This window comes from Telopea speciosissima, chromosome 9 (assembly GCF_018873765.1).
Source record: "Telopea speciosissima isolate NSW1024214 ecotype Mountain lineage chromosome 9, Tspe_v1, whole genome shotgun sequence".
Classification (NCBI taxonomy): domain Eukaryota; kingdom Viridiplantae; phylum Streptophyta; class Magnoliopsida; order Proteales; family Proteaceae; genus Telopea; species Telopea speciosissima.
The window spans coordinates 52,080,277-52,105,025 of NC_057924.1; the positions used below are offsets into that span (position 1 = coordinate 52,080,277).

A 24,749-nucleotide genomic window follows, 5' to 3' on the forward strand; every position below is an offset into this window, starting at 1 on the left:
ACACATATATTATGAAATAACACATCAAAAAACTCGGCAAGCAAATTCATACCATAAGAAACATGAGATATCCTTCTGATAAATGGAAGCTAGCAAGTGAGCTAACCCTATTAGTTGTTCTGTGTAAATACATATGCGAAAAGAAACTGAAAAAAATGATAAAAGACTCTTTAACATCTAGTTAATGAGGTTAAAGTAGAGGAATGGCTCTCTTCCATCAAACAATTGGTCACTGTCTCCTTTGTATCAGACTCCCTCATCTGATCTTAAATCTGCTCATTGAAATCTAGATACTGCACAGCCATAAAAAGCTCAAATTACTTACAATACTTGGGATGAAAACCTGCTTTTCTAAATACAAACACTATTTGTAGCTCTCAATATTTAATAACATGCACAACATAACTAATCATTCTTCAAATCATAATTTTTTCAACTCCGGAGATTTAATGATGTATGAGTATCAAGGAATAATCTCAATTTTGAAATCAAAGAAAGAGTAAAAGCACACAATTTTAACTCATTTACATTCATATATTTAATCAACATGCCATAGGCATTAATCACAAGAGTCGCAAATGCCTAGACCATAGTTAGCCATTAATATCAAATGCTTGAAAGGCTGCCAAGATAAAAGACAACAGTATTTGTATCAGATTCCAATCAAAATATTTGAATCCAAGAATTGATAAAAACTTGACAAAGAGTGGGCTCAAATAAGGTTGAAATTGAGTCTTGAACTCTTGCAATTGCCAACTAAACAATATTTTATGAATAACTCAAGATCAACATACCTCTGTTGCAAGATCTAAAACTTTTGTTTTCCTAGTTTGTTCATGAGTATTAAGCGGGTAAGACAACACAATAACTTCATAGGTAATAAATTCAGAATTACCTTCAAATCATGTGTAGTTGCTTTGTATTGATTGATTCTTGCTTCAAGAAAATTTTCCTTGATTAAATGTAGTGCCTTCACAACTTGGTTCATGTCCATACGTAATCTTGGCGATTCCATGGAACACTGAAGTGCAATTTCAATTATCGGCGTTATACAATCTTGTAATTTTTCTATCATATGAATAGGACCTTCAGTTTTGTTGATAGCGTCCTCTTGAATTTCTTCACATTCTTCTTCCATGGATAGGATTCTTGGATCAATAATTCGCATCACATGTACAGGTAAAGCTGCCTTTACAAAGTTATGGAGATTTAATTCATCAGTAAACAAATGATCTGTTGGCCTTTTTCCTGTGAACATCTCCAATAAAAAGATCCCATAGCTAAACACATCTCCTTGTATACTTATCCTTCCACCCATGCCATATTCTGAAATTTAAAAACCACTGACTGTTAATATAACAAAAACGGATTTACAAATTTTTTTTTCAGATGATTCACGAAATTAATATGAAAATTGTGAACAAATTATTCAAAACTATCCAATTACATGGTAATTTCTTCAATTTGGGAACCATGATTCTTTTGATTATTAAAAGAATCTAATCTAAATCCGGTCAAATTAGATAGCAGGGTCCAATGTATTCGTACTCAATCAACTATTAAGAATGGGATATGAATGTCCAATAACAGTTGATTGAAATATTAACCTAATAAATAGTACCTTTTTAATTTGAGCCCTTTTCCTAAATCATCATTTGGGTCATTGTTAACAGCCTATAGCAGGTTCTAATTAGAATATATAGAAACAACTTAGTAAGGGCATTGAGATCTGCATAATCAAAATTTATTACATTGATCACTCAAAATAGAATTTTACAGTTTGTTTGTTACCTGGAGCAGCATAGCCAATAGATCCTTTTATCCCAATGGTACTCATATGAGACTGGGATGGATTGTCGTCAGCTTCTAAAAGTAGCCTCGCCAAACCAAAATCACTGACATGTGCAATCATATCACTGTCAAGTAGAATATTGCTTGGCTTCAAGTCACAGTGAATAATTGTAGCATAACAATGGTAATGAAGGTAATCTATAGCAGAAGCCACATCAATTGCGATGTTTAATCTTTGAAGAAAGCTTAAATTCCTTGAATGATTATGTGCCTCCATCGGCAGATGCAACCAATCATCTACACTCCCATTGGGCATGAACTCATAAACAAGGGCTTTGAAATCTTTTCCTTGTGAATCAAGACTCGAACAAGAAGTTAAGATCTTGACAAGATTTCGATGCCGAATGTTTCTTAATGCTTTGCATTCGGCAATAAAACTCTTGTATACTCTTGGATTTTGAAGGTTGAGTACCTTGACTGCGACAATGGTTTCATCTTTGTCAATAATCCCTTTGTATACAGAGCCAAAACTACCGGAACCTATGAAATTGGCTGAAGAAAATCCTCTAGTAGCTTGGAAGAGCTCTTTGTAAGAAAGCCTTAAGAACTTGTCATCAGTTAATGATGCAGATGGAGGTTTACTTTTTGATCTTCTTATCCAATAAAGAGTAAGAAAAGAAGATATCAAAAGGAAACCAAGAACCACACCGATTATAGCCAAAACTATTCTAAAAGCGTTGGACTTTTCTCGTTTCATAGATCCAAGGTTTGTGCATGTATGCAAATGTAACTCCGCAATTCCCCCACAAAGCTTGTCATTTCCATTCACCAAAATTACACTTGCATTTGCAAAGATTCCTTTTGTTGGTACCTCCCCCTCAAGATTATTGTAGGATAAATTCAAACTCCGCAATGCTAAAAGGTTCTGTAGGTCTTTCGGGATTTGCCCTGATAAGTTGTTGTGTGAAAGATCTAAATCTTGAAGCCCCTTCAAAAAAGTCAAAGATTGAGGAATTGTGCCTTCAAAGAAATTACCCCTCATATAAAGATGTTCCAAACTATTACAATCACCAATGGAAGATGGGATTTCTCCATACAATCGATTTTCGGAGATATCTATTGTAGAAAGACTCTTCAAGTCACCAATTTCTGTTGGTAGGGAACCGACCAGAAAATTATAAGATAAATTGAGAGATAATGACAAGGAGGAAATAAGAAAGAGTTGTTTAGGTATCGGACCTTGGAGGCTATTATTAGAAAAGGTTAGGTATTGTAGCTGTTGACAATTTCCAATGCTGGAAGGAATGCTTGCACTCAAGTTGTTGGAATCTAAATGAAGTTCAAACAAAAGAATGAGATTACCTATAGAGGAAGGTATCTGTCCTGAAAGTCTATTTTGACCCAAGAATAATCTTTGAAGCTTCGGAAGTTTCCCTATACCAGACGGAATATTGCCTTCAAGAAAGTTTCCATCGATGGCTAATGCGGTTAAGTTGACGAGATTCTCAATCCCAGCAGGAATGGTTCCATATATTTGATTTCCTCCTAAAAGAAATATTGAGAGTTGTGTTGAAAGATTGGCTTTGAAATTGGGAAGAGGACCCATAAAACCATTAAGTTGTAGGGCCAAAATCTCTAGATTTGTACAATTGACCAAAGAATTTACAAAATCTAAATCATCAACTTCCCCAGTTCCACATTGATTGCCATCAATACTGAATCCTTGAAGGTTTTGAAGATTCCCTAAGTTGTTAGGGACAGGTCCAACAAAACTGTTTGTATCAAGATCAAAATATTCGAGTGTTGAAATATTGGAGATGGAATTTGGAATGCTCCCTGAGAAAAGGTTTTGTCCAATTACTAGTTCTTTGAGATTTGGAAGAGTGAGACCTATGTCTCATGGGAGGTTTCCATGCAGTTGGTTTTGTCGGAGATTAATAATTTCAAGAGATGAAAGATTGTATAGAGAGAGAGGGACCATACCAGATAAATTGTTTATACCAATTGCAAGAAAATATAAGTTTGATAGCTGACCAAGGGATTCTGGAATACTTCCCTGCAATTCATTTCCATCCAAAGAGAGAACTTGGATGGAGGAACTGTTCCCAAAAGAAGCTGGTATTTCACCTGTTAAACCATTACCATTAATTGAAATTGCCTCCAGCTTTGACAAAGATGTCCATAGTTCAACCGGAATCTTCCCAACAAGATTGTTATTGGAGAAGTAGATTCGTCTTAGACTAGTGCAGTTGGCCAATCTGGTAGGACGTTCTCCTTCGAGAGAGTTGTTGGTGAAGCTAATTTCTCTTAGTCGAATCAGATAACCGATTTCTTGGGGGATTTCGCCATGAAAGCTATTATTTCCAATGTTGAGGTAATGAAGAAAAGTGAGATTCCCTATAGAAGGAGATATGTTACCTCCCAAGCTCTTCCCTTGTAAATCCAAGCTAATAACCCGTTGTTGATGATAATGGTCACATGTGATCCCTACCCAGTTGCAGAAATAGATGGAATCGTTCCAAGAACTGAGTGATTCATACGGATCATAAATTTGTTTTTTTAACTCCGACAAAGCAAGTCGATCAGTCTCATTGTTTCCAACTACGATCCTTCTACCATCGGCGACTGATTCTACTAACCTCAATGACCTCCCAAAGAGAAGAATATTGAAAAGTACTAACATAAGCTGAAGTGCCATCAGAATAAAATTTTGGAACACAAATGCAGAAACCTGCTACTTTAGAAGTCAAGTCTTTCGTCTTATAATCCGGAAAATCAAAGTCAAGAAATTTTTTTTTTTAGACCAGGCATTCTTCATGGCAATTATAATCTGGAATATCAACGTCAGGAAATTTTTTTTTTTTTTAGTTGCCATTACTGACCAAGTTGTGATTTTTTTTTAGTTGCCATTATTGACCAAGTTGTGAGTGATGAGAAGGTCTCATTGGATAGGATTTATGGAATAAACAACACATTGAATTGAAAACGAAATGAGGCGTTCGTGGCAATTGCAGAGACCGTAAACGACATTAACATATCTCGATGGATAGCTTCTGCCTTTGAATGCGACACTGAACACTAAAAAATTAAACCCACCTCACAAGGGGAAGAGGATGCATGTGAGTTTCGTTGCCGTTATTGTCGGGGTGGTGATGATAATTTTCAATGTTTACGATATGGAATCAAAATAGATAGGTCAAATGTTGGATTCCATGGAAAGTCATCGAAAGAGTTTTCTCGACATTTTTTCTATTTAGGGTCAATGAACTCCCAAGGAGAAGAATAGCTACTATGTTAATAGAATGTTAATAGGAAATTAAGTATTGGGGAAATATCATTCCCATCCCCTCTAAGGTTTCATAATATCAACTTAATTCCTAAGTTTTGATAAATGATAGGACCCTCTCTTACTTTCTAAAAATTCTATTAATCATACCTTAATTGTTAAAAAATGCCATTAATTGATGCTGTGGCATGTACAAAAATTCTAAAACCCTAAATACCTTTAATATAATTCTATTTCAATTTTGCCCTCCTCTACTTTCCCTTCCTCTTCTTCCACCAGCATCACCATCATCGCCACCACTATCGCCTCCAATCTTCTTCTACCACCAGCCCCACCACCGAAACCCTTCTTAAGAGATTTAGAATGCCACTAAAATCGTTGGAGCTCAGATCAAGGTGTTGAAGAAAAGAGATTTGAGAAAGAAAAAAAAAAACTAAGCTGTGAAGAAGAAGAAAGAAACTGTGAAGGAGAAGAGAAGAATATGAAGGAAGGATATGGTAACGGAGGAGGAGGGAGTTGTTGCTGAGTTTTAGAGAACTGGTCTAAAGTCATTTGAACCTGATCCTCCATGCTTTTCTGGCTTTCCTGTAGTTCTAGATGTTCAGATTTCATTTCCATCTCCTCCTCCTGATTTTCTATTTTTCTTCTTCTCTTTCCCTCTCTTTCCCTGCAAACAAGTTTGACATGGTATTTTGAGGGTCTCTCCTTTGTGCAGATAATCCATGATCAGGAAATTCATTCAACATTAACGAGAAGAAAAATCTGGTCGCTGTTTTTGCTCCTCTGTTTTCGGTGTTCAAGGGTGTCGTAACAAGGGGATGAATGAGAGGAAGAAGATGATGAGATACTGAAGAAATTGGTCCAAATCAAATTCAATTTTGCTTTAGGGTTTCTTTTTTTTTTTTTTGTGGCTGACTTCAACCCACTCTTGATCTTGACAGCTCTGGAACGGGTTCTATGAGACCAAAATTGATCCCTTACTTCGATTTACCGCACTCTAAAGCTGCATTGTTTTTATCTCACCAGGGAAGTGCTGCTATCCTTCGAAGGTAACCAATCTGTTCCTTCCTTCCCTCCCTCCTCCCTTCTCCATTTTCTTTCTCTTTGAATTCTAATAATTGTCTTTTCTTCATTTTTTTTAGGTTGTTTCCTCCCCCAACCCTCCGGCGATAAGATCCTCTGGTTTCTGTACGCTGGTACTGTAACAGAGACCAATTAAAGGCGGCTTCAAAGCAATGGCAGCCTCTGCATTCCACTTCCACAACAACAATAGCAATAGACCCTCCCCTATACTCTCTATATCCTCGAGCCCCCAAGAAATCATCTTGGCCACCACGGATACTCACCACTAGACGTACTGCCACCTCCTCTGCGCACTCCTCAACCCCGATTCGATCAACGGCATTCGAGCTCCCTATGCTATCGGCTAAATACGGGCATTTCGCCTTCTTGAATCCATGTGGGAGCAACTCTGCGAGGATCTCCAACACGGCTCTGTTAGTCCCCACGCCATTAATTGTGCTTCTCATAAGACAAACCACCATCTTAGTAGTCGTAGCTGGAGATCCATTAACATTTCACTGCTCTACTGCAATCCCCCGAAAGTAGGAGTGGATAAAATTGGAATAGAATTATATTAAGAGTATTTTGGGTTTTAAAATTTTCGTACATGCCACATTTTATGGACAGTTTTTTAACAGTTAGGATATGAATTGATAGAATCTTTAAAAAATAAAGGGAGGGCATTATTATTTTTTAAAACTTAAGGTTTAGATTGATAGTATAGAAACTTAGAGGGGAAGGGATGATATTTCCTCTTAAGTATTCTATTCAAATGATAGTGTTAAGCTAACCATAGAAAGAGAATTTTTTAGTGGCCATTTGACCAGTTGTGATTGATAAGAAGGTGACTTCCACCCACGTCGCCATTGGATGTGTCCAATATATTAAACTGCGGTTTATAATTATCGCTGCTATACATATGACGCAACCATATTTCACTATAGAAATATATATTTAATTATTTTTTTAAATATAATTTATTATTTGTTAGTCGTGGCAAAAGCATTACAATACCCGATACCTAATAAAAATTTAATAATAGTTGTAGACGTTGAATTTTGCCATCTCTACTACAGTGATGACGATCAGAGGAGATAAGCAAAGAAGCTTAATTTTAATTTAGAGAAAAAGTTCTCTGTCCGAGAGTGTGGGTTACGTTACGCCAACACTCTCATGAGTCTATCTCTCTCCTCCCCATGTAAAAAGATATCTCTACTCCCTTGTTTTAAGAAGGAGAGAGATAGACACAAAGGAGTGCTGGCGTAGACCACACTCCCGTGCAGAAAACTACTTCCCTTTAATTTAAATCTTAGATCTATGACATATTTTGGTTGATTGAGTATGGACGTATCAACATGAAGTTCACAAGTTCTACCTAAACTAGGAATTGTCAATCTGAGGTGAGAATTGGAACCGGACCAGAACCGATCAATTAAAAACAAAAATTGAAATCTGAATCGGTTATTAATATGTCTGGTCTTAACCATTAGAGTGATTTATATTTTAGAATTGAGACTAGACCAAATCGATTATATATGGGAGTACGTTTATATATGGGTGCTTAGGTTTATAATTAACTATTCACTCTCTTGAACCAAGCATACTCGTATTAAAATAGGCATTGATGGGCCACTGAGTGCACACGTTTTATGTCATAGATTTTATTCGTTTCAATGAGTTAGGTATAGTTCAGAGGTGCTTTGCTAAGAGCCTGAGACTCTTGCTATAACAATGACATTATTTTAGCGGTGGATAAGGTATTGTTTTCGCGAAGTTAATATGATGGCTAATACTTATCGAAACATGGAGCAAGAATGCAAACATCTGCTAATTGGTCATAGTGTCTAAGTTTCGTCTTCTTAGATATTAGTTGGGATACCCAAAATAGACCTAGATACAGGTTACCGTAATGTTTCTTACATATATCTTTGGTTAGAGTTGTTGTTGATGACAATGTCGAAGGTGGGTCTCTGGCAAAGTTGTGGTTACCTCTTCCTCCTTGCTAATGGCATTTCCAAAGGTGGAGTGTGTTGAGGCCATTTTATTCCTTGTATGTTGCGTCAAGGGATGCCTAGACGTTAATCCTATACATTCCTTTTTTTCTTATTTACTTAATATATACTTTGCTGACTTCTAGCAAAAAAAAAAATTATGTATGAGCACAATATACTAAAAACAATATTTTTTAGCTCTAATGACTAGAGTTTTGGTCTTCTGACAGATTAAGAGTTGGGATCAATTAGGAACTGGAACCAGACCATCCCATTATTAGGTGGTATTAATTCCAAGGTTTAGTTTTAATTAAGTGAGATGTTTCTAAAATGGTGGAAGGTAACACTTGTCTATTTCTAGCTCTTTATATTTAATAACATCCAATTTCAACATAACTAAGCATGTTTCAAATCACTGTTTTTTTCCACTTTAGAGAATTGATGATGCATGAGTAACAAGGAATAGTTTTGAAATCAAAGAAAGAATAAGAGTTATATTCAATCAACATAGTATAGGCATTCCCCGCAAGAGTTGCAGATGTCAAGACTATAGTTAGGCATTATTATCAAATGCTTGAAAGGCTGCTAAGATACAAGATGACAAAATTTCGAACAGACTCCCATTAAAATACCTGAAACTTAGGGGAATACAGAGCTTTAGGTGATAAGAGATGACCTCGATCACCTTGAATTGAAGCAGATCCTTTATAGTGAACAAGAGGCATTAGAAGGGAATCTAGCTTCAGAGGATTGAAATTGGAAAGCAATTTTCTTTTAGATCCTTTGAATCCAGAGAGAGTGCCACTCTATGAGGAGCCTCCAACCTGATTTCAGGGCCATGCCTCCATTTTGAAATTTTGCCTTCATAAACACCCTAGAAGAAAAGCCTGGAATATAGTTAATTGTCTAGAACTGATACAACCTTTATACAAATTAGGTTCAAGTAATGTTAAAATTGAGTCTTAAACTCTTCCAATTGCCAAATTAACCATCATATATGAATCATCCTTTTAGAATGGTATCAGATTCATGTCTATCGATCGATCCGAATCCGTATCAGTCGTGACCTGCTCGATCCTGATCGGTACTCGTATCAGTATCGATACCATTTTTTAAAACCATGTTGCGATTAATCGTAGATCAGCCTTCCTCTATTGTATGATCCAGGTCTTTCATTTCCCCAGTTTTTCATGAGAATTAAACTGTTAAGACAACACAATAAATACAAAGATAATAAATTCAAAATCACCTTCTAATCAAGTGTAGTTGCTTTGGATTAATAGATTCTTGCTTCAAGAAAATTTTTCTTTGATTAAATGTAGTCCCCTCACTACATCTTTCATGTTCATACGTTCTCTTGCTGATACCATGGAGCATTGGACTGCAATTTCAATGATTGACCTTATGCAATCTTGAAATTGATTTGTTCTATGACTAAGACCTTCAGTCCTATTGATAGAAACCTATTCAATTTCTTCATTTTGTTCTTCCATGTGTAGAATTGTTGGATCTAAAATTTGCATCACGTGTACAGGTAAAGCTGCCTTTGCAAAGTTATGGAGATTTAAGTCATCAGTAAACATATGATCTGTTGGAATTTTTCCCGTGAACATCTCCAATAAAAGGATCGCATAGCTAAACACGTCCCCTTATACAGTTACCCTTCCACCCATGCCATATTCTGAAATATAGAAACCACTCATTGTTAGTATAAAAATAAGAGATTTACAATTTTTTTTCATACAATACAAGAAATTATAGTCTGAGATATGGAAATTGTGAACACATTATTCAAAATTAGCAAGTTGCATGGTCATTTTTTCAATTTGGGAACCACGATTCTTTAATAATGTTAAAAAGAATCACTCTAAATTTGGTCCAATTAGATTCTAGGGTCCCATGTGTTTGTAGTATAATGAATTCCTAATTGAAATGAATACGGTTAAAACCATGATCAACCCTAATTAAGATAGAAAAGTGTGTTGGATTGAAGTATTAACCTAATAAACATGTTCTTTAGGATCTGGACCCTTTTTTTAAATCACCACTTGGGTCATGTTTAACATCGTACAACAGATTCTTGTTAGAATAGATAGCAACAACTTAGTAAATGGCATTTAGATCTACAGAATAAAAATTTACTCAAAATAAAATTGTGTAGTTTATTTGTTACCTAGAGCAGCATAGCCAATATATCCTTTAATCCCAATGGTACTGGTTTGAGTCTGAGATGAATTGTCATCAGGTTCTAAAAGTAGCCTCGCCAAACCAAAATCACCGAGATGTGCAGTCATATCACTGTCAAGTAGAACATTACTTGGCTTCAAGTCACAATGAACAATTGACGTATAACAGCTATAATGAAGGTAATCCAAAGTAGAAGCCACATCAATTGCGATGTTTAATCTATGAAGAAGGCTTAAATTCCTTGAATGATTATGTGCCTCCACTGGCAGATGCAACCAATTATCTAGACTCCCATTGGGCATGAACTCATAAACAAGGGCTTTGAAATCTTTGCCTTTTGAATCAAGACTTGAACAAGAAGTCAAAATCTTGACAAGATTTCGATGCCGAATGTTTCTTAATGCTTCACATTCAGCAATAAACCTCTTGTAAACTCTTGGTATTTGAATATTGAGTACTTTGACTGTGCCAATGGTTTCATCTTGATTGATAATCCCTTTGCATACAGAGCCAAAACTACCAGAACCTATGAAATTAGCTGAAGAAAATCCTTCAGTAGCTTTGAAGAGCTCTTTGTAAGAAAGTTTTAAGAACCGTTCACCGGTTAATGGTGTGGATGGAGGTTTACTTTTTGATCTCCTTATCCAATAGAGTGTAAGAAAGGAAGATATCAAAAGAAAACCAAAAATCACACCGATTATCACCAAAACTATTCTAAAAGCATTGAATTTTTCTCGTTTCGTAGATCCATGGTTTGTGCATGCAGGTAGATATCATTTCCATTCACCAAAATTGCACTTGCCTTTCCAAATATTCCTCTTGTTGGTACCTCCCCCTCAAGATTATTGAAGGATAAATTCAAACTCTTCAATGCTAAAAGATTTTGTAGATCTTTCGAGATTTGCCCTGATAAATTGTTGTGTGAGAAATCTAAATTTTGAAGCCCCTTCAAAAGAGTCAAAGATTGAGCAATGGTTCCTTCAAACAAATTACTCCCCATATAAAGATGTTCCAAGCTCTTACAATCACCAATGGTGGAGGGGATTTCTCTGGAAAGCTTGTTATTGGAGATATTTAATACAGAAAGACTCTTCAAGTTTTCGATTTCCATTGGTAGGGAACCAATGAGAGAATTATAACATAAGTCAAGAGATATAGATAAGGAGGAATAAGAAAGAGTTGTTTAAGTATTGAGCCTTGGAGGCTATTATTATTGAGGATAAGGGACTGTAATTGTTGACAATTTCCAATACTGGAAGGAATGCTTTCATTCAAATTGTTGGCTTCTAGATGGAGTTCATATAAAAGAGTGAGATTGCCTATAGAGGAAGGTATCTGTCCTGAAAGTCTATTTCCATTGAAGTACAATCTTTGAAGCTTCGAAAGTTTCCCTATATCAGACGGAATATTACCTTCGAGAAAGTTCCCCTCCATGCTCAATGTGGTCAAGTTGACAAGATTTTCAATTCTAATAGGAATGGTTCCAGATATTTGATTCGCATCCAAATTAAGAACTGAGAGCTGTGTTGAGAGGTTGACTTTAAAGTTCATAAGGGGACCCTTAAAAGCATTATTGTCTAGGTCCAAAACCTCTAGATTTATACAAATGACCAAAGAATTTACAAAATCTAAATCATCACCTTCCCATGATCCAAATTTATTTCCACCAATAGCAAATGCTCGAAGATTTTGAAGATCTCCTAAGTTGTTAGGGACGCATCCAACAAAATTGTTTCCACCAAGATCTATTATTTCGAGTGTTGAAATATTGGATATGGAATTTGGAATGCTCCCTGAGAAAAGGTTGTTTCCAATTTCTAGATGTTGGATATTTGGAAGACTGAAGCCTATGTTTGGTGGAAGGATCCCATGCAGTTGGTTTTGTAGAAGAGAAAGAATTTCAAGAGAAGTGAGATTGAAGAGGGAGAGAGGAAACATACCAGATAGCTTGTTTAGAGGAAGTGATAGAAAGTATAAGTTTGTAAGCTGACCGAAGGATTCTGGAATGCTCCCCTGCAGTTCATTCCAACCCAAAGATATAATTTGGATGGTGGAAATGTTCCCAAAAGAAGCTGGTATTTCTCCTGTTAAGCCATTATAAGTAATAGAAAATATCTCCAGGTTTGACAAAGACATTAATAGTTCAACCAGAATCTTCCCGACAAGATTGTTACGGGAGATGTAGATTACTCTTGGACTAGTGCAATTGGCCAATCTGATAGGAAGTTCTCCTTCGAGAGAGTTGTTGGAGAAGCGAAGTTCTCTTAGTCGAATCAGATAACCAATTTCTTAGGAGATTTCGCCATGGAAGCTATTGTTTCCAATGTTGAGGTAATGAAGAAAAGTGAGATTTCCTATAAAAGGAGATATGTTACCTCCCAAGCCCTTCCCTTGTAAATCCAAGCTGATAACCCGTTGTTGATGTCGATGACCACATGTGATCCCTACCCAGTTGCAGAAATAGATGGAATCGCTCCAAGAGCTGAGTGATCCATACAGATCATAAATTTGTTTCGTTAACTCCAACAAAGCAAGTCGATCAATATCGTTGTTCCCAACTACGATCCTTCTACCATCGGTGATTGATTCTACTAGCGTCAATGAGCTCCCAAAGAGGAGAATGAAAACTAGAAGCTAAAGGGCCATTAGAATCAAATTTTTGGAGGACACAAATATAGAAACCATACTTGCAATTTTGAGTTGCAGTAGGGTAGCTACTTGTTGATGTCTTTAAAAGAAAAGTATCCTATTAAATAAAGGAGATAGTGCTAAAAGACGAGTCTGGATCCTCTGTTGTTGTATTATTATTTCTAAATGTACTTTTTAGAGTCAAAGTTTCAAATAAAGTGCTTTTTGTACATTTCCTCCTTTTATCTTCCCTCCATTTTATTTTTTTTTGAATTTGTTGTGCACTTTTGTGTGCAAGAGGTAATATGGAGCTCAAGAATAGTCCCACATTGATTGTGAGAAAGTAACTTGAGTGGTATATATATATATGATTGGTTTCTTAAGGTGTGAGCCTCTTGGAGGGGTAGTCACCCTTCTCTCTTGTGTGTGTGGGGTCCTTGGGGTGCTTTTGAATTGTGCGCGTAGCTGGGGCAAGCCTTGGCCGAGGTCGGGGTCGAGGTCGGGGTGTGGGTGTGGGTGTGGTAAAACCTTCTTTTTAGATAGTGAAAATTTTGCATTTGAGTTTTTTCTAAAAACTCGGTTCACCCATACGGTTCACCCATGTGTACCATATTCATATACGATATACAGGTATATGAATAGACACAACCCCATGAATGGATACCTCCCTGTACGTGGAGGATTACGTATAGACATACCTCCCCCTAGAAGAGTACCTTCCTGTATGTATAGGCTACATGTATATGTATAGGTATAACCCTTCATGAAAGGGTGTTTGAACCCTATATATATGCCATGTCTTGCCTGCCATTTGATATATCAGAAACGTTTTCTTGTCTCTGCAATTGTCCATTCCAGAGACTATTTTATCTATTGTAGTTTCTTATAAAACAAAGTGACAGTATAGCCTTCGGAACCCTTATATTCTCGTATTAGGTACTGCAACCTATACGTTTCGTGAGTTGTTTCATCTTGGAAGGCTAGGTGTAAGGTCAACCCTGTTATAGAAGTGGGGGCATCTAAGACATTAAGGAGAGTATCTCTCAGATATGACTCAACTCAGCCTGTTCGTGCTTGTTCTTTTCTAGTTCATGTCTCTCTACAGTTGTTGTGCGATTATAGGTATTTATCTATCACTGTATATCAAATTAGTCTTACAATCCTGCCTTGTATAACATCTGTTGTATTGCTGGGTGTATGGTGCACATTCTGCAGCACAACAGAGACCACGTGGCACACATGGTTACTGTATCATAGGATGTGCACCACACACCTTGCAGTATGGCTGAGGATTTTTACACCTAAGAAACAACTCTAATATTCCACCAAATGTGGACCTTAGAAGTCAAGTCTTTACTCATATTAATTAGTTAGACCATTTTTTTTTTTTTATTTTGATAAATAATTACGCCGACAATCATGGCTTATAGAATACTTGTGTAAGTTTTAAATGGTCTAACACGGCTTAATTTAATGTTTAGCAATAAATTACAGTAGTAATCATTGGATTTGTTTTAATGAAAGAAAAAAATATATATAATTTGCTATAGGAAGAAAGAAGAAAGAAGAAAGAGCAGAAAGTTTTACAGTGTGGTCCACTTTTGTATCCAAATTTTATAAAATATTTATGAAAATCTTCAACAAGATCATTTTGTGTCTGAATCCATCAGAAAGTTTTAAAGTGTGGTCCAATTTTGTATCTTTATAAAATATTTATGAAAATCTTCAACAAGATCATTTTGTATCTGAACACATCTCCTTGTCTAGCTGCCTTGATACCGATACCATAATCTGGAATTTTTTTTATAGGACAAAAATATGGGTTTTTTTCAAATGCCCCCCCTCAAATTAATCATACATACAAATGCACCCCTGAACTTTACTATTTCCAACTGCACCCCTACTTTCTAAATTTGGAACACTGTAGTCCAGTCCGTTAGTCTAGCTGTCATCTACAGACAATCCTCTTTGCCTGCAACAACCTCTCTATGGACAAAGACTTCAGCTCCAAACATACAAGTGTCATTGACCATCAATTGTCTCCCTTTTGTGTGTGTGTGTGTGTGTGTGTGTGGCGATAATCTTGTACCATCAATTGTCTCTCTTGTGTGTATGTGTGTGTGTGGAGATAATCAGTAAGATGGAGGAGAAGTACTTTTATCGTGACTTCTAACCCAATGGTTGTGCCTTGATGAATCAACTTATGTATAGAAAGATTCAATTTATGCATTTGCGCTCTAGATATAGAATTTTTAAAAATTTTGGTGTTCCACGTCTTTCTCTTTGTTTATATTTGTAGTTCTGTTTTCAGAGCAACAACAAGGCTTCCATTCTGCTTCGATCAAGAGATCGGTGAGCTTGTAAAGAAGAGAGAGAGAGGAATGGGAGGAGAAGGAGAAGGAGAAGGAGCTAATCAAACAAAGAGCAGTGGTTTTACTTTTACTAAGCACCCATTTGAGGTCTAATATACCTAGTAATGCCCCTCCTAATCTTACCCTTTTCTTTGTATTTGTTGCCTTAATTAGGGAAAAGCTACATCAAACGCATAAAAAGAAATCCTAAACAAATAGGGCATTAGAGTATGATGGTCTTTGTTTGTGTCTTCCGTCTCTCTGCAGTGATGGAAATTTGGTTTGGGTTTGACACGTACTAACTGATACCAAATAAATGAATTCATTGTTCATTATGGTGGTTGAACCTCCTGGGGAGAAAGTAAGAAATCTCAGGAATCTCTCTCTCTCTCTCTCTCTCTCTCTCTCTTACACACAACTACAAAGACTATTAACATTACTCTCATAAACTAAACTAAAATATTAAGAAAAAATTAAGAGTTTCTCCTCGGCTCATATAGCCATGGAGCTCTAACTTTGTTGAAGTCGTTCAGTTGCAGTCACAGAGAGCCATGGAGCTCGAGATGGAATCCATGGCGTCGGCAATTGGAATCTCAATTCCCGTCCTTCGCTTTTTTCTCTCTTTCATGGCTACTATACCGGTGAGCTTTCTACGGAGCTTTCTTCTCGTCGAACCTTCATTTTTTAAATTAAAAAAAAAAAAAAAAAACAAAAAACAGCAGGTCCATGAAGTGTGGTCCCCATGGACCCTTGCTGGTCCGCTTCGTGGCTCTGGACTCTTGAACTTGCACCACAAAAAAATAAAAAGAGTTGTAGTTCTGCCTTGGGTGTGAAGCCTTCTGATATTTTCATCATATTCTTGATCGCATTAGGATCTTTCGGTGCATACCCATCCTTCAGGATTGGTTAAACTTCCAATCCTGCTCTCTATTTATCTATTCTCCATGTATATATATATATATATATCTCAACGTCTCTATATTCCACTCTCTCACGATGTCTATCTCTCCCTCATTCCTATTTTTTCGTGTGATCTCTTTATCTTTCTTGATTTTAATTTAAAAAGACTTAAAAAAAAATTCAGAAGAGACCATCTAAACTAATTCTCTAACTGATAATTAACAACTAAAAAAAATCACTCATTTATGTTCAAACAGTAAATACAAATAAAAAAGGAAATAAAAATTTGAAGGATACCTTGAATATTCAGTAACTGAATCCTAAGGCCCAAAAAACTTCGAATGCAAGAACTCTGAAGAAGGAATAGCCATATATATAAAAGTTTGTTATTTTTCTCGTTCCTATATTTTTTTGAAGATAAGATTATTTTATTCTTTAATTCTTATTTATTTTTTAAAGTTAAGATTATTATACTCTCTTTAATTTCTAATTTCTAATTTCTAATTAATAATCATTATCTCTTACCTAAAAACAAGAAAAAAGTTTTTTTTAAAGAGACAGGAGGGGAGGGATATCCGACTTAAAACAAGGGAAAAGTTGGTTATTTTACTCGTGAAGATAAGATCGTACTTAATTAGGGTTTCAGGAGACACACGGCTTACATTATTACGCAGTATACAGTTGTCAAATCCTAATTGAAATTCGTATTTGAAGTTTTTACCAGATCGATAAAGATGGACTTCAACAACTTTCCAATTAAGAATCCCAATTCCCAATACCCACCACCACCATGCGTCCCATTGAGAAAACTAACCGATATGATTTCTTTTCACATGATATGATTGATTGGGTATGGGTTCTTGTGTTGACCAGTTGAGCTAAAGAGCTGTATCATTGTATTTAGGATTCTAGATGGTGGAAGTTCGGAAGTTCATCCCATTCAAGTTTTACACTTTACCAAAAAAAAATAAAAAGTTTTACATTAACAGGCTCCACAGTTGGTGGATCATAGTCCAAGGTCTTTTTTATTTATTTATTTATTTTTGGATAGAAATCCATTCCAGTTGCACGTTTTAGTAGAGATGTAAAAGGTGGAACCCAGACTATTCACTTTCAATCTGTGTCTATCAGTTGTTAGTCTCTTTATTATCATTTCCTTATTCCTTAGAAGTTGTTGAATCTTTAAACAATGTATTAATTATGAATACATTAAAAGGGGGCTCATTAATGGGGGAATACTTTAATTTAGTTGAGATGTACAGACGTATAGCAAATGTAGATAATCCTTTGGTTTTTTTTTTTTTTTTTTTTGAATGGACAAAAAAAAAATTAATTGAAAATTATAATAATTAATAATTAATAAATAATAAAAGATATTTTTTTGGAATTATTTATATCGTTGAAGGGTATTTTTGGTATGAAAAAGTTTGCCATGACTTTTCAATTTCTACACTTATAGTATATTATGATAGTATGATAATATGATATATATATATATGGGGAAAAAGATCTCTGTCCGGGACTGTGGTCTATGCCAGCACTCCCATGAGTCTCTCTCTCTCCTCCCCATGTGAAAAGACACATCTGCCCACGTGTTTTAATGAGGAGAGAGATAGACACATAGGAGTGCAGGCATTGGCCACACTCCCGTACAGAAAACTACTTCCCATATATATGTGTGTGTACTTTGAGCAATGGCAGGTGATGATTGTACTCTTTCTTGCATGATTTTTCTTAGGTTTTCTTTCGAAAATTTTGGCTCTGCTCAATGTTTGCAAAATTTAGCTGCATTAATTGTGCGCTTTTCCACTGTCCTCTTCTTAGCTGAAATGACGATTTCCTTGGGTTTTAGCCTTCTAGGCTTGCATAGGATACTCTTCGTCTCCAAGAACCATGTTTTTGTGGCCGGATCCTCTCCAGTATTATTGGAATTCAGATCGTCTACGGCATGTCTGCCCGTAGCAGTCATAGAAGTGCACTAATGAGGTGCGGTGTAATGACCACCTTACCCCTGCTAGAGTGTCTTGCCTGAGCAAGGGTAAGGCGGTCATTGCACCACGTCTCGTTAGTGCTACGGGCAGCAGGCCGTAGATGATCATGATCTACGTTATTGAAGAGGATCCCTCTCCAATAACGCTCTCCTAAGGCCGCGTTATGCAGGATTGTTTCACATAAGGTATGAGAGAGAGAGAGACTTGAGATTAGATTCTAAATTTAATTACCTCTTTCCTCTTTAATCATGTTTTATGGATTCCTATAAAAGGGGGAGAGAGGAAAAAGAAAAATATTGAGGAAAACGGATTTAAATCAGCGTGAATGGATATGAAACGTGGCCATAGGAAAACGTCATTGGAGAAGAATCCTCTTCAATGATGCCGGAGAGGATCCGGACTTCTTCCTATTTTCTTTAAGCAATGAGCGTAAATTTAGGTGAGCTTGATTTATACGTTGGTGCTTTTCCACTTCATTTACTTTTCAGAATCTCAATCAGCTCCCTAACCTTCAATGCTTGCTTGTTCTTTCCAGGATTAATTAATGAAGCAGAGCAGTTGCAGAGGTCAATAAAGGTTCCTTTTTCATGCTTCATATGGCTTCTCTTTATAAACCCAGGTTTCGGTTCTTCTCCAGGAGAGAACCTTCTAGTCTTTTAAATTTTTTGTTTTTAGTTAATATGATTTCTATTTCGAAGCCATATTCTTAATTTTAAGTTGATTTGGGTGAGACACTGTTACCCAAAGTTAAATTAAGCAAAGCCTCACTTCAGCAGTAAATTCAGAACTTAAATGAACTTTTGACTTAAGATGGTTGCCCAAAATTGTAATGGGGATTAAGTAAACCAGTAATTAAGTTCAGTACTATATATATTTTGGATTTGGATCTCCTAAGGCACGGCTGCCCGTCCTGCCTGTGCTGTGCAGACATAGGGTCACGCGCAAAGACCGCCTTATCCTTGCCTGAGTGCCTTGCTCAAGTGGGGGCAAGGCAGTCTTTGCATGCGGCCCTGTGTCTGTGTTGCACAAGCAGGATGGGCAGCCGTGCCATAGAGGATCTGGATCCCTATATTTCCTATCCTTGGAATTGAACTTGGTGATAATATTCTATTGGTGCAGCATGTTCGTATCTTAGAAGGTTGCTCCATTGGCTAAATGATTAGTGCGAGAATGTTGTAAAAGGAAGAATCCCAATCAGGCATCCATCTGCATCAGATGAGTTTGATGAGTTCTGCTATGCCCTTGGTGTGAAGAATCCCATCCACAACATCTTAATTGCAAATAATGTAATGGCAGGAGTGAAGTTTATGTGCAGTGTCAAGATATGAGAAGGCAATCCTGTTGGAGGCCATGGCTAAATAGGAACGTACCGAACCTGGGGTTGCAAGTTGCAAGGATGGAAGAAAGAGGTTGGGTGTCCTAAATCCTAATCCCTTCATAGATCCGAAGTTTTAACCGTAAGAAAGTGATTGTGGGTTGGGTTTTTTATGTTTTAGTGTATAGGGTAATTTAGTAAATTGAATTTCTTAGGTTAACCCCATTAAAATCTGGGTAATGGTTGATAATTTCATACTTCGTGTTTGGGTGTCTTAAAATATTGGCAAGCCTCATGGGGTGGCATTGATAATTTCCCTCTGAAGTAATGATAACAAATCATGTGGATATGATTTTGTATAACTTGCTATATGGCTTGCAAAATGGCCGTGCTTCTTCTTCTTCTTCTTTTTTTTTTTTTTTTTTTTTTTTTTTTTTTTTTAAATTAATCCTCTCCAATTCCCTAAAATGTGTAGTCCGGTAATTTGGGGAGGAGATGTTGATATTTAGCAGCTCACACATCCAACGTCCGAGCTCATTGATTTCTATTTTTTTTCCCTTCTTCTTGAGCTTGGCACCCAAGCTGCTAGGTGTCGACATCTTCACCCCGAATTGCCACACTCCACACTTTTAGGGAATTGAAGAGGATTATTTTCCTTTTCTTTTTTTTTTTGTTCTTTCGTCTTAATTTCAATTGAAGATGTGGGGTTGGATTGGCAGAGTTAATAATGAGTTGTGAATAGGATGTTAATTTCCGGTACCAAAACTGATCGATTCAGCCCAGATCAAATCAAACCAAATCCTTATCGATTTGGTTTCAATTTGGGGTTTTGTAAAACTAATAGAATCCTGATCCTTGTATTTTCAATGATCCATAATTATCCAAATAGCAACACATGACATAAATCGAAAACCACCATACCCCTCCTTTGTATACAAGGATGCACATTTCCAATTTTTTCACTCATAATAAGTTCTCCTTATTGTTTATTTCTTTTCATCTAATTAGTTCTTGTTGTGATTTTACTTTTGGTATGAAATAATTGTAGGGATCAAGCAGAGCTAATTGAATTAGTTGTTAAAAAGGTTTTGGAAGAATTGATTAGTAGCATCCACTTGGCTGAATGTAAATATCCTGCTATTGGAATAGATTCTCATGTGAATCATCTATTATCTTTATTAAATATTGGTTCCAATAATGTTCAGTTTATGGGAATTTGTGGCTTCGATGACATTGGAAAGACAACTATTGCAAAAGCAGTCTACAATCCCTTCTTTTCAAGTTTCAACCTTCAATAAGCATAGTTTTCTTTCAAATGTTCAAGCAACACAATGAAGCGGCTTCTTAAGGATGTCATCAAAAGAGACATTGAAGTAGGTGATCATCATAGAGGGGAAAAATTGATAGAACAAAGTCTCTGTGAAGAAAAAGTTCTTATTGTTCTTGATGATGTGGACAGTCATGAACAGGTAGATGCTTTGGCTAGTGCACTCAATTGGTTTGGCCGAGGAAGGAGGGTCATACCTACAACCAGAGACGAACATATTTTGAATGTGATTAAAATTGATAAAGATAAAATATATAGCCCTCAAGAGCTAGATCATAAAAATTCTCTTCAACTATTTCGTTTGCATGCCTTTTCAAGGGATCCACCTCCTGAAGATTATATGAAAATTTCACATGTGGAATGTTATTCGGGAGGGTGGCCTTTAACTTTAGAGGTGTTGGGGTCTTACCTATTGGATATAAGCGGCAAAGAAAAATGGGAAAGTACATTACAAAAATTGAAAGAAATTCCTCTTGAAAAAGTCCAAAGAAGGTTAAGCTATGATAATCTAGAAGATGATTATCTAAAGACTATATTTCTTGATGCTGCATATTTTTTCATTGGATAGCCGAAAAGAACTGTAATTTCCATACGGGAAACTTGTGGCTATCATCCGAAATCAGCACTACATAGATTAATTAAAAGATCCCTTCTAAAATTTGAAGATTATAGCAAATGTTACCTGAAGATGCATGATCAGATTCAAGACATGGGAAGAAATATTGTAAAAAAAGAAAGCCCAATGGAGCTGGGTAAGCGTGGTAGATTATGGTCGATCTAGGATGTGTTTCAAGAACACAAGGTATGTATATCTTATACTAGCCCTAGTAAGTTAAAGGCATCATAATAAAAGGTATATGGGAACCAAGCACAATATAAACATCGTGCATTGTGTAATGTTCTACATTTTAAAATTCTAATTAACAAAAAACAAAAAAAACAGTTTAAAATTCTTGTGGACAATGATTTGGACACTCTAATTACTATCTTTATTATGACACTCAAAATGACTTGGGATGCACCTTTATCACTTCCTGTTCCTCGTTGTTTTTTTTTTCCTGTTTTGCTGGGGTTATGATGTTCACCAATTTCCTTTACTTAGGTTATTTTCTTTTGTAGGGGGAACTGACATGATAATAAAAGGCATGCTCCTTCCCTACAACTTATTACCAAGTGTTTATTTAGCTAATGAACACTTTGAGATGATGCTCAATCTAAGATCTCTTAAAATTAAATCAGAAAAGTTCATGAGAGAGATTTCGGACCTTCCTTCAGGACTAAGATGGTTCAGATTGAAGAACTGTCCTTGGGAAATTCTATCAATCAATTTTTATCATAAGAGACTAGTTCATCTCGACCTATTGTGGAACTTCATGATTGAACAAGCTTGGCATATTACGCCTTAATATGAAAATAAGGCATAGTATTTTGCTTTTTCTATTTGTTCATTTGATTTTTGAGTCTTGTTGATAGTACTATAATATATATATTAGGACCATTGTTCTCTGCCTGGGAATCCAGGATGTGCCCAGACACATTGGGGCGGTCATTTCAGTCATTTAGAGGGGCAGGGCGATAATTTCACCCACCCCCATGTGTCTGGACGCATCCTGTGCCTCTGGCTCAGAGAACATCAGGCCTATATATTAATATATGTGTCCTCTTCGTTATTGTAGACATCTTTCTAGGTCCCCAGACTTTTCATGGTTTCTATAGAGATTTGAGCAAATAAAGAATGCACAAAGAGATACGTGGTTCGGTGTGTTAACACCTACATCCACGGGTAAATAGAGATCATACTTTATTACTAATACATACACACAATATATACAAGATGAGACGGGAAAACCCAACGGCTATAATATAACGGCTAGATTACAACGGTCATATTGCAATACTCCCCCTCAAGTTGGAGCGAAGATATCAATGAAGCCCAACTTGGAGACAATTTGATGAAAGTGATCCTTAGGCGTGGCTTTAGTAAATATGTCGGCCAACTGGTTCTTGCTTGAGACGTACACTGTTTCAATGACCTTTTGTTGAACCTTTTCTTGAACAAAGTGGCAATCAACTTCAATGTGTTTGGTTCGCTCATGGAAGACAGGATTTGAAGCGATATGCAAGGCAGCTTGATTGTTGCAAAATAATTTGATTGGAGATCCGGGATCAAATCCAATCTTGAAGAAGAAATTTTAACCATATTAATTCACTAGTAGTAGAGGCCATGGCTCTATATTCTGCTTCAGCACTGGAACGGACAACCACATTTTGTTTTTTGCTTTTCCAAGTGATGAGATTTCCTCCCACAAAGGTACAGAACTCAATTGTGGATTTTCTATCAGTTGGATTTCCTGCCCAATCAGCATCAGAAAAACCAAGAATTTCATTGTTCCCATTTTTTGCATCTAGATTCCCTTACCAAGGGAAGACTATAGGTAACTTAAAATTCTATTTACGGCTTCTAGGTGACCCCTTTTTGGAGCATGCATAAATTGACTCACAAGGCTAATAGGATAAGCAATATCTAGCCTAGTGATGGTGAGATAAATTAGTTTTCCTACGAGTCTTTGAAATTACTCAATATCTGTGAGGGGCTCTCCATCATTAGTTCCTAGTCTGGATTAATGGTCAATAGGGGTGCTAGCTGGTTTAACTCCCAACTTGCCAGTTTCATTTAACAAATCCATAACATACTTTCTTTGAGAAATAAACAGACCTTTATTGGAGTGAGCTACTTCAATTCCCAAAAAATATTTGATCTTCCCAAAATCTTTAATATCAAATTTTTTCCTGAGATGAACTTTTAAACTGGCAATACTTTCTATATCATCTTCAGTGGTGATAATATCATCAACAAATATTAGAACTATTGTAATTCTTGAAGCACCCCTTTTTGAAAACATAGAAGAATCAACGACACTTCTTTGAAATCCGAAACTCATGAGAGCCATGTTAAGTTTAGCATACCAGGCTCTAGGGGATTGTTTAAGACCATAAATGGCCTTTCTGAGTTTGCACAGAAAATTAGTCTTATGTTCTTGGGGATGTCCAGGAAGAAGTTCCACATATACTTCTTCCTCAAGATCCCCATGCAAAAAAGCATTTTTGACATCCATTTGAATTAAGTTCCATCCATGATTTACAGCAATAGACATTAAAACTCGAACAGTATTCATTTTTGCTACAGGGGCGAAGGTTTTCTTGTAGTCCACACCATAGGTTTGGATAAAGCCTTTTGCTACAAGCCTAGTTTTGTACCTTCAATGGTCCCATCACTATTGTATTTAATTTTGTAAACCCACTTGCATCCTACTGTCTTCTTACCTTGTGGGATTTTGACAATTTCTCAAGTATTATTTTTATGTAAAGCCTGAAGTTCCTCTTGCATTGCTGTTCTCCACACCTCTTGAGTCATGGCTTCAGAAAATTTTGTAGGCTCTTTATTATTCTCAAGAGATGTGAGAAAGGCTTTATGCTTAAGAGAAACTTTATTATATCCAACATAGTTTTGAATAGGAAAGGAGACAGTATGATAAGTATAAAAATCTTGAAGTCTTGATGAAGGTTTAGGGATGCAAGAGGACCTACGAACTTCTTGTGGTTCTAAATTTATTTGAATTTCTTGAGGTAAGGAATGCTCATTCAAGGTAGGTTCACCAGAATTTTTTTGGTTTGACTCAACAATGGGCAATGGGGCATAATCAAAAACATGAAGATTCTCCCCCTGACTTCTAGTTTCAGAGGGCTGAAAATAGAAGTCGCTTTCAATGAAATGAATATGCCAGGAAATATATAGTTTGTGATGAATAGGGTCAAAGCATTTGTATCCCTTTTTTGTGAAGGAATAGCCTAAGAACACACATTTAGTTGTATGAGGATCCAGTTTTCCACTACTCTCTTCATAAACAAAACAAGGGCTT

At 36.3% G+C, this 24,749-nt stretch overlaps 2 protein-coding genes across 2 annotated transcripts; one reads left to right on the forward strand and one right to left on the reverse strand.

Annotated features, from left to right (window-relative positions):
* Nucleotides 1-266: 266 nt before the first annotated feature.
* Nucleotides 267-12,453, reverse strand: LOC122639050 (probable LRR receptor-like serine/threonine-protein kinase At3g47570). Its single transcript, XM_043831890.1, has 4 exons — nucleotides 11,730-12,453; nucleotides 1,792-3,246; nucleotides 896-1,326; nucleotides 267-293 (listed from the first exon to the last, which is right to left on the reverse strand). The coding sequence occupies exons 1-4, from the start codon at nucleotides 12,451-12,453 to the stop codon at nucleotides 267-269; spliced, it is 2,637 nt and encodes an 878-aa protein (XP_043687825.1).
* Nucleotides 12,454-20,833: 8,380 nt separating this feature from the next.
* LOC122639051 (disease resistance protein Roq1-like) lies at nucleotides 20,834-21,397 on the forward strand. Its single transcript, XM_043831891.1, has one exon. It carries the CDS (start codon nucleotides 20,834-20,836, stop codon nucleotides 21,395-21,397), a length of 564 nt encoding a protein of 187 aa, XP_043687826.1.
* The last annotated feature ends 3,352 nt before the right edge of the window (nucleotides 21,398-24,749 follow it).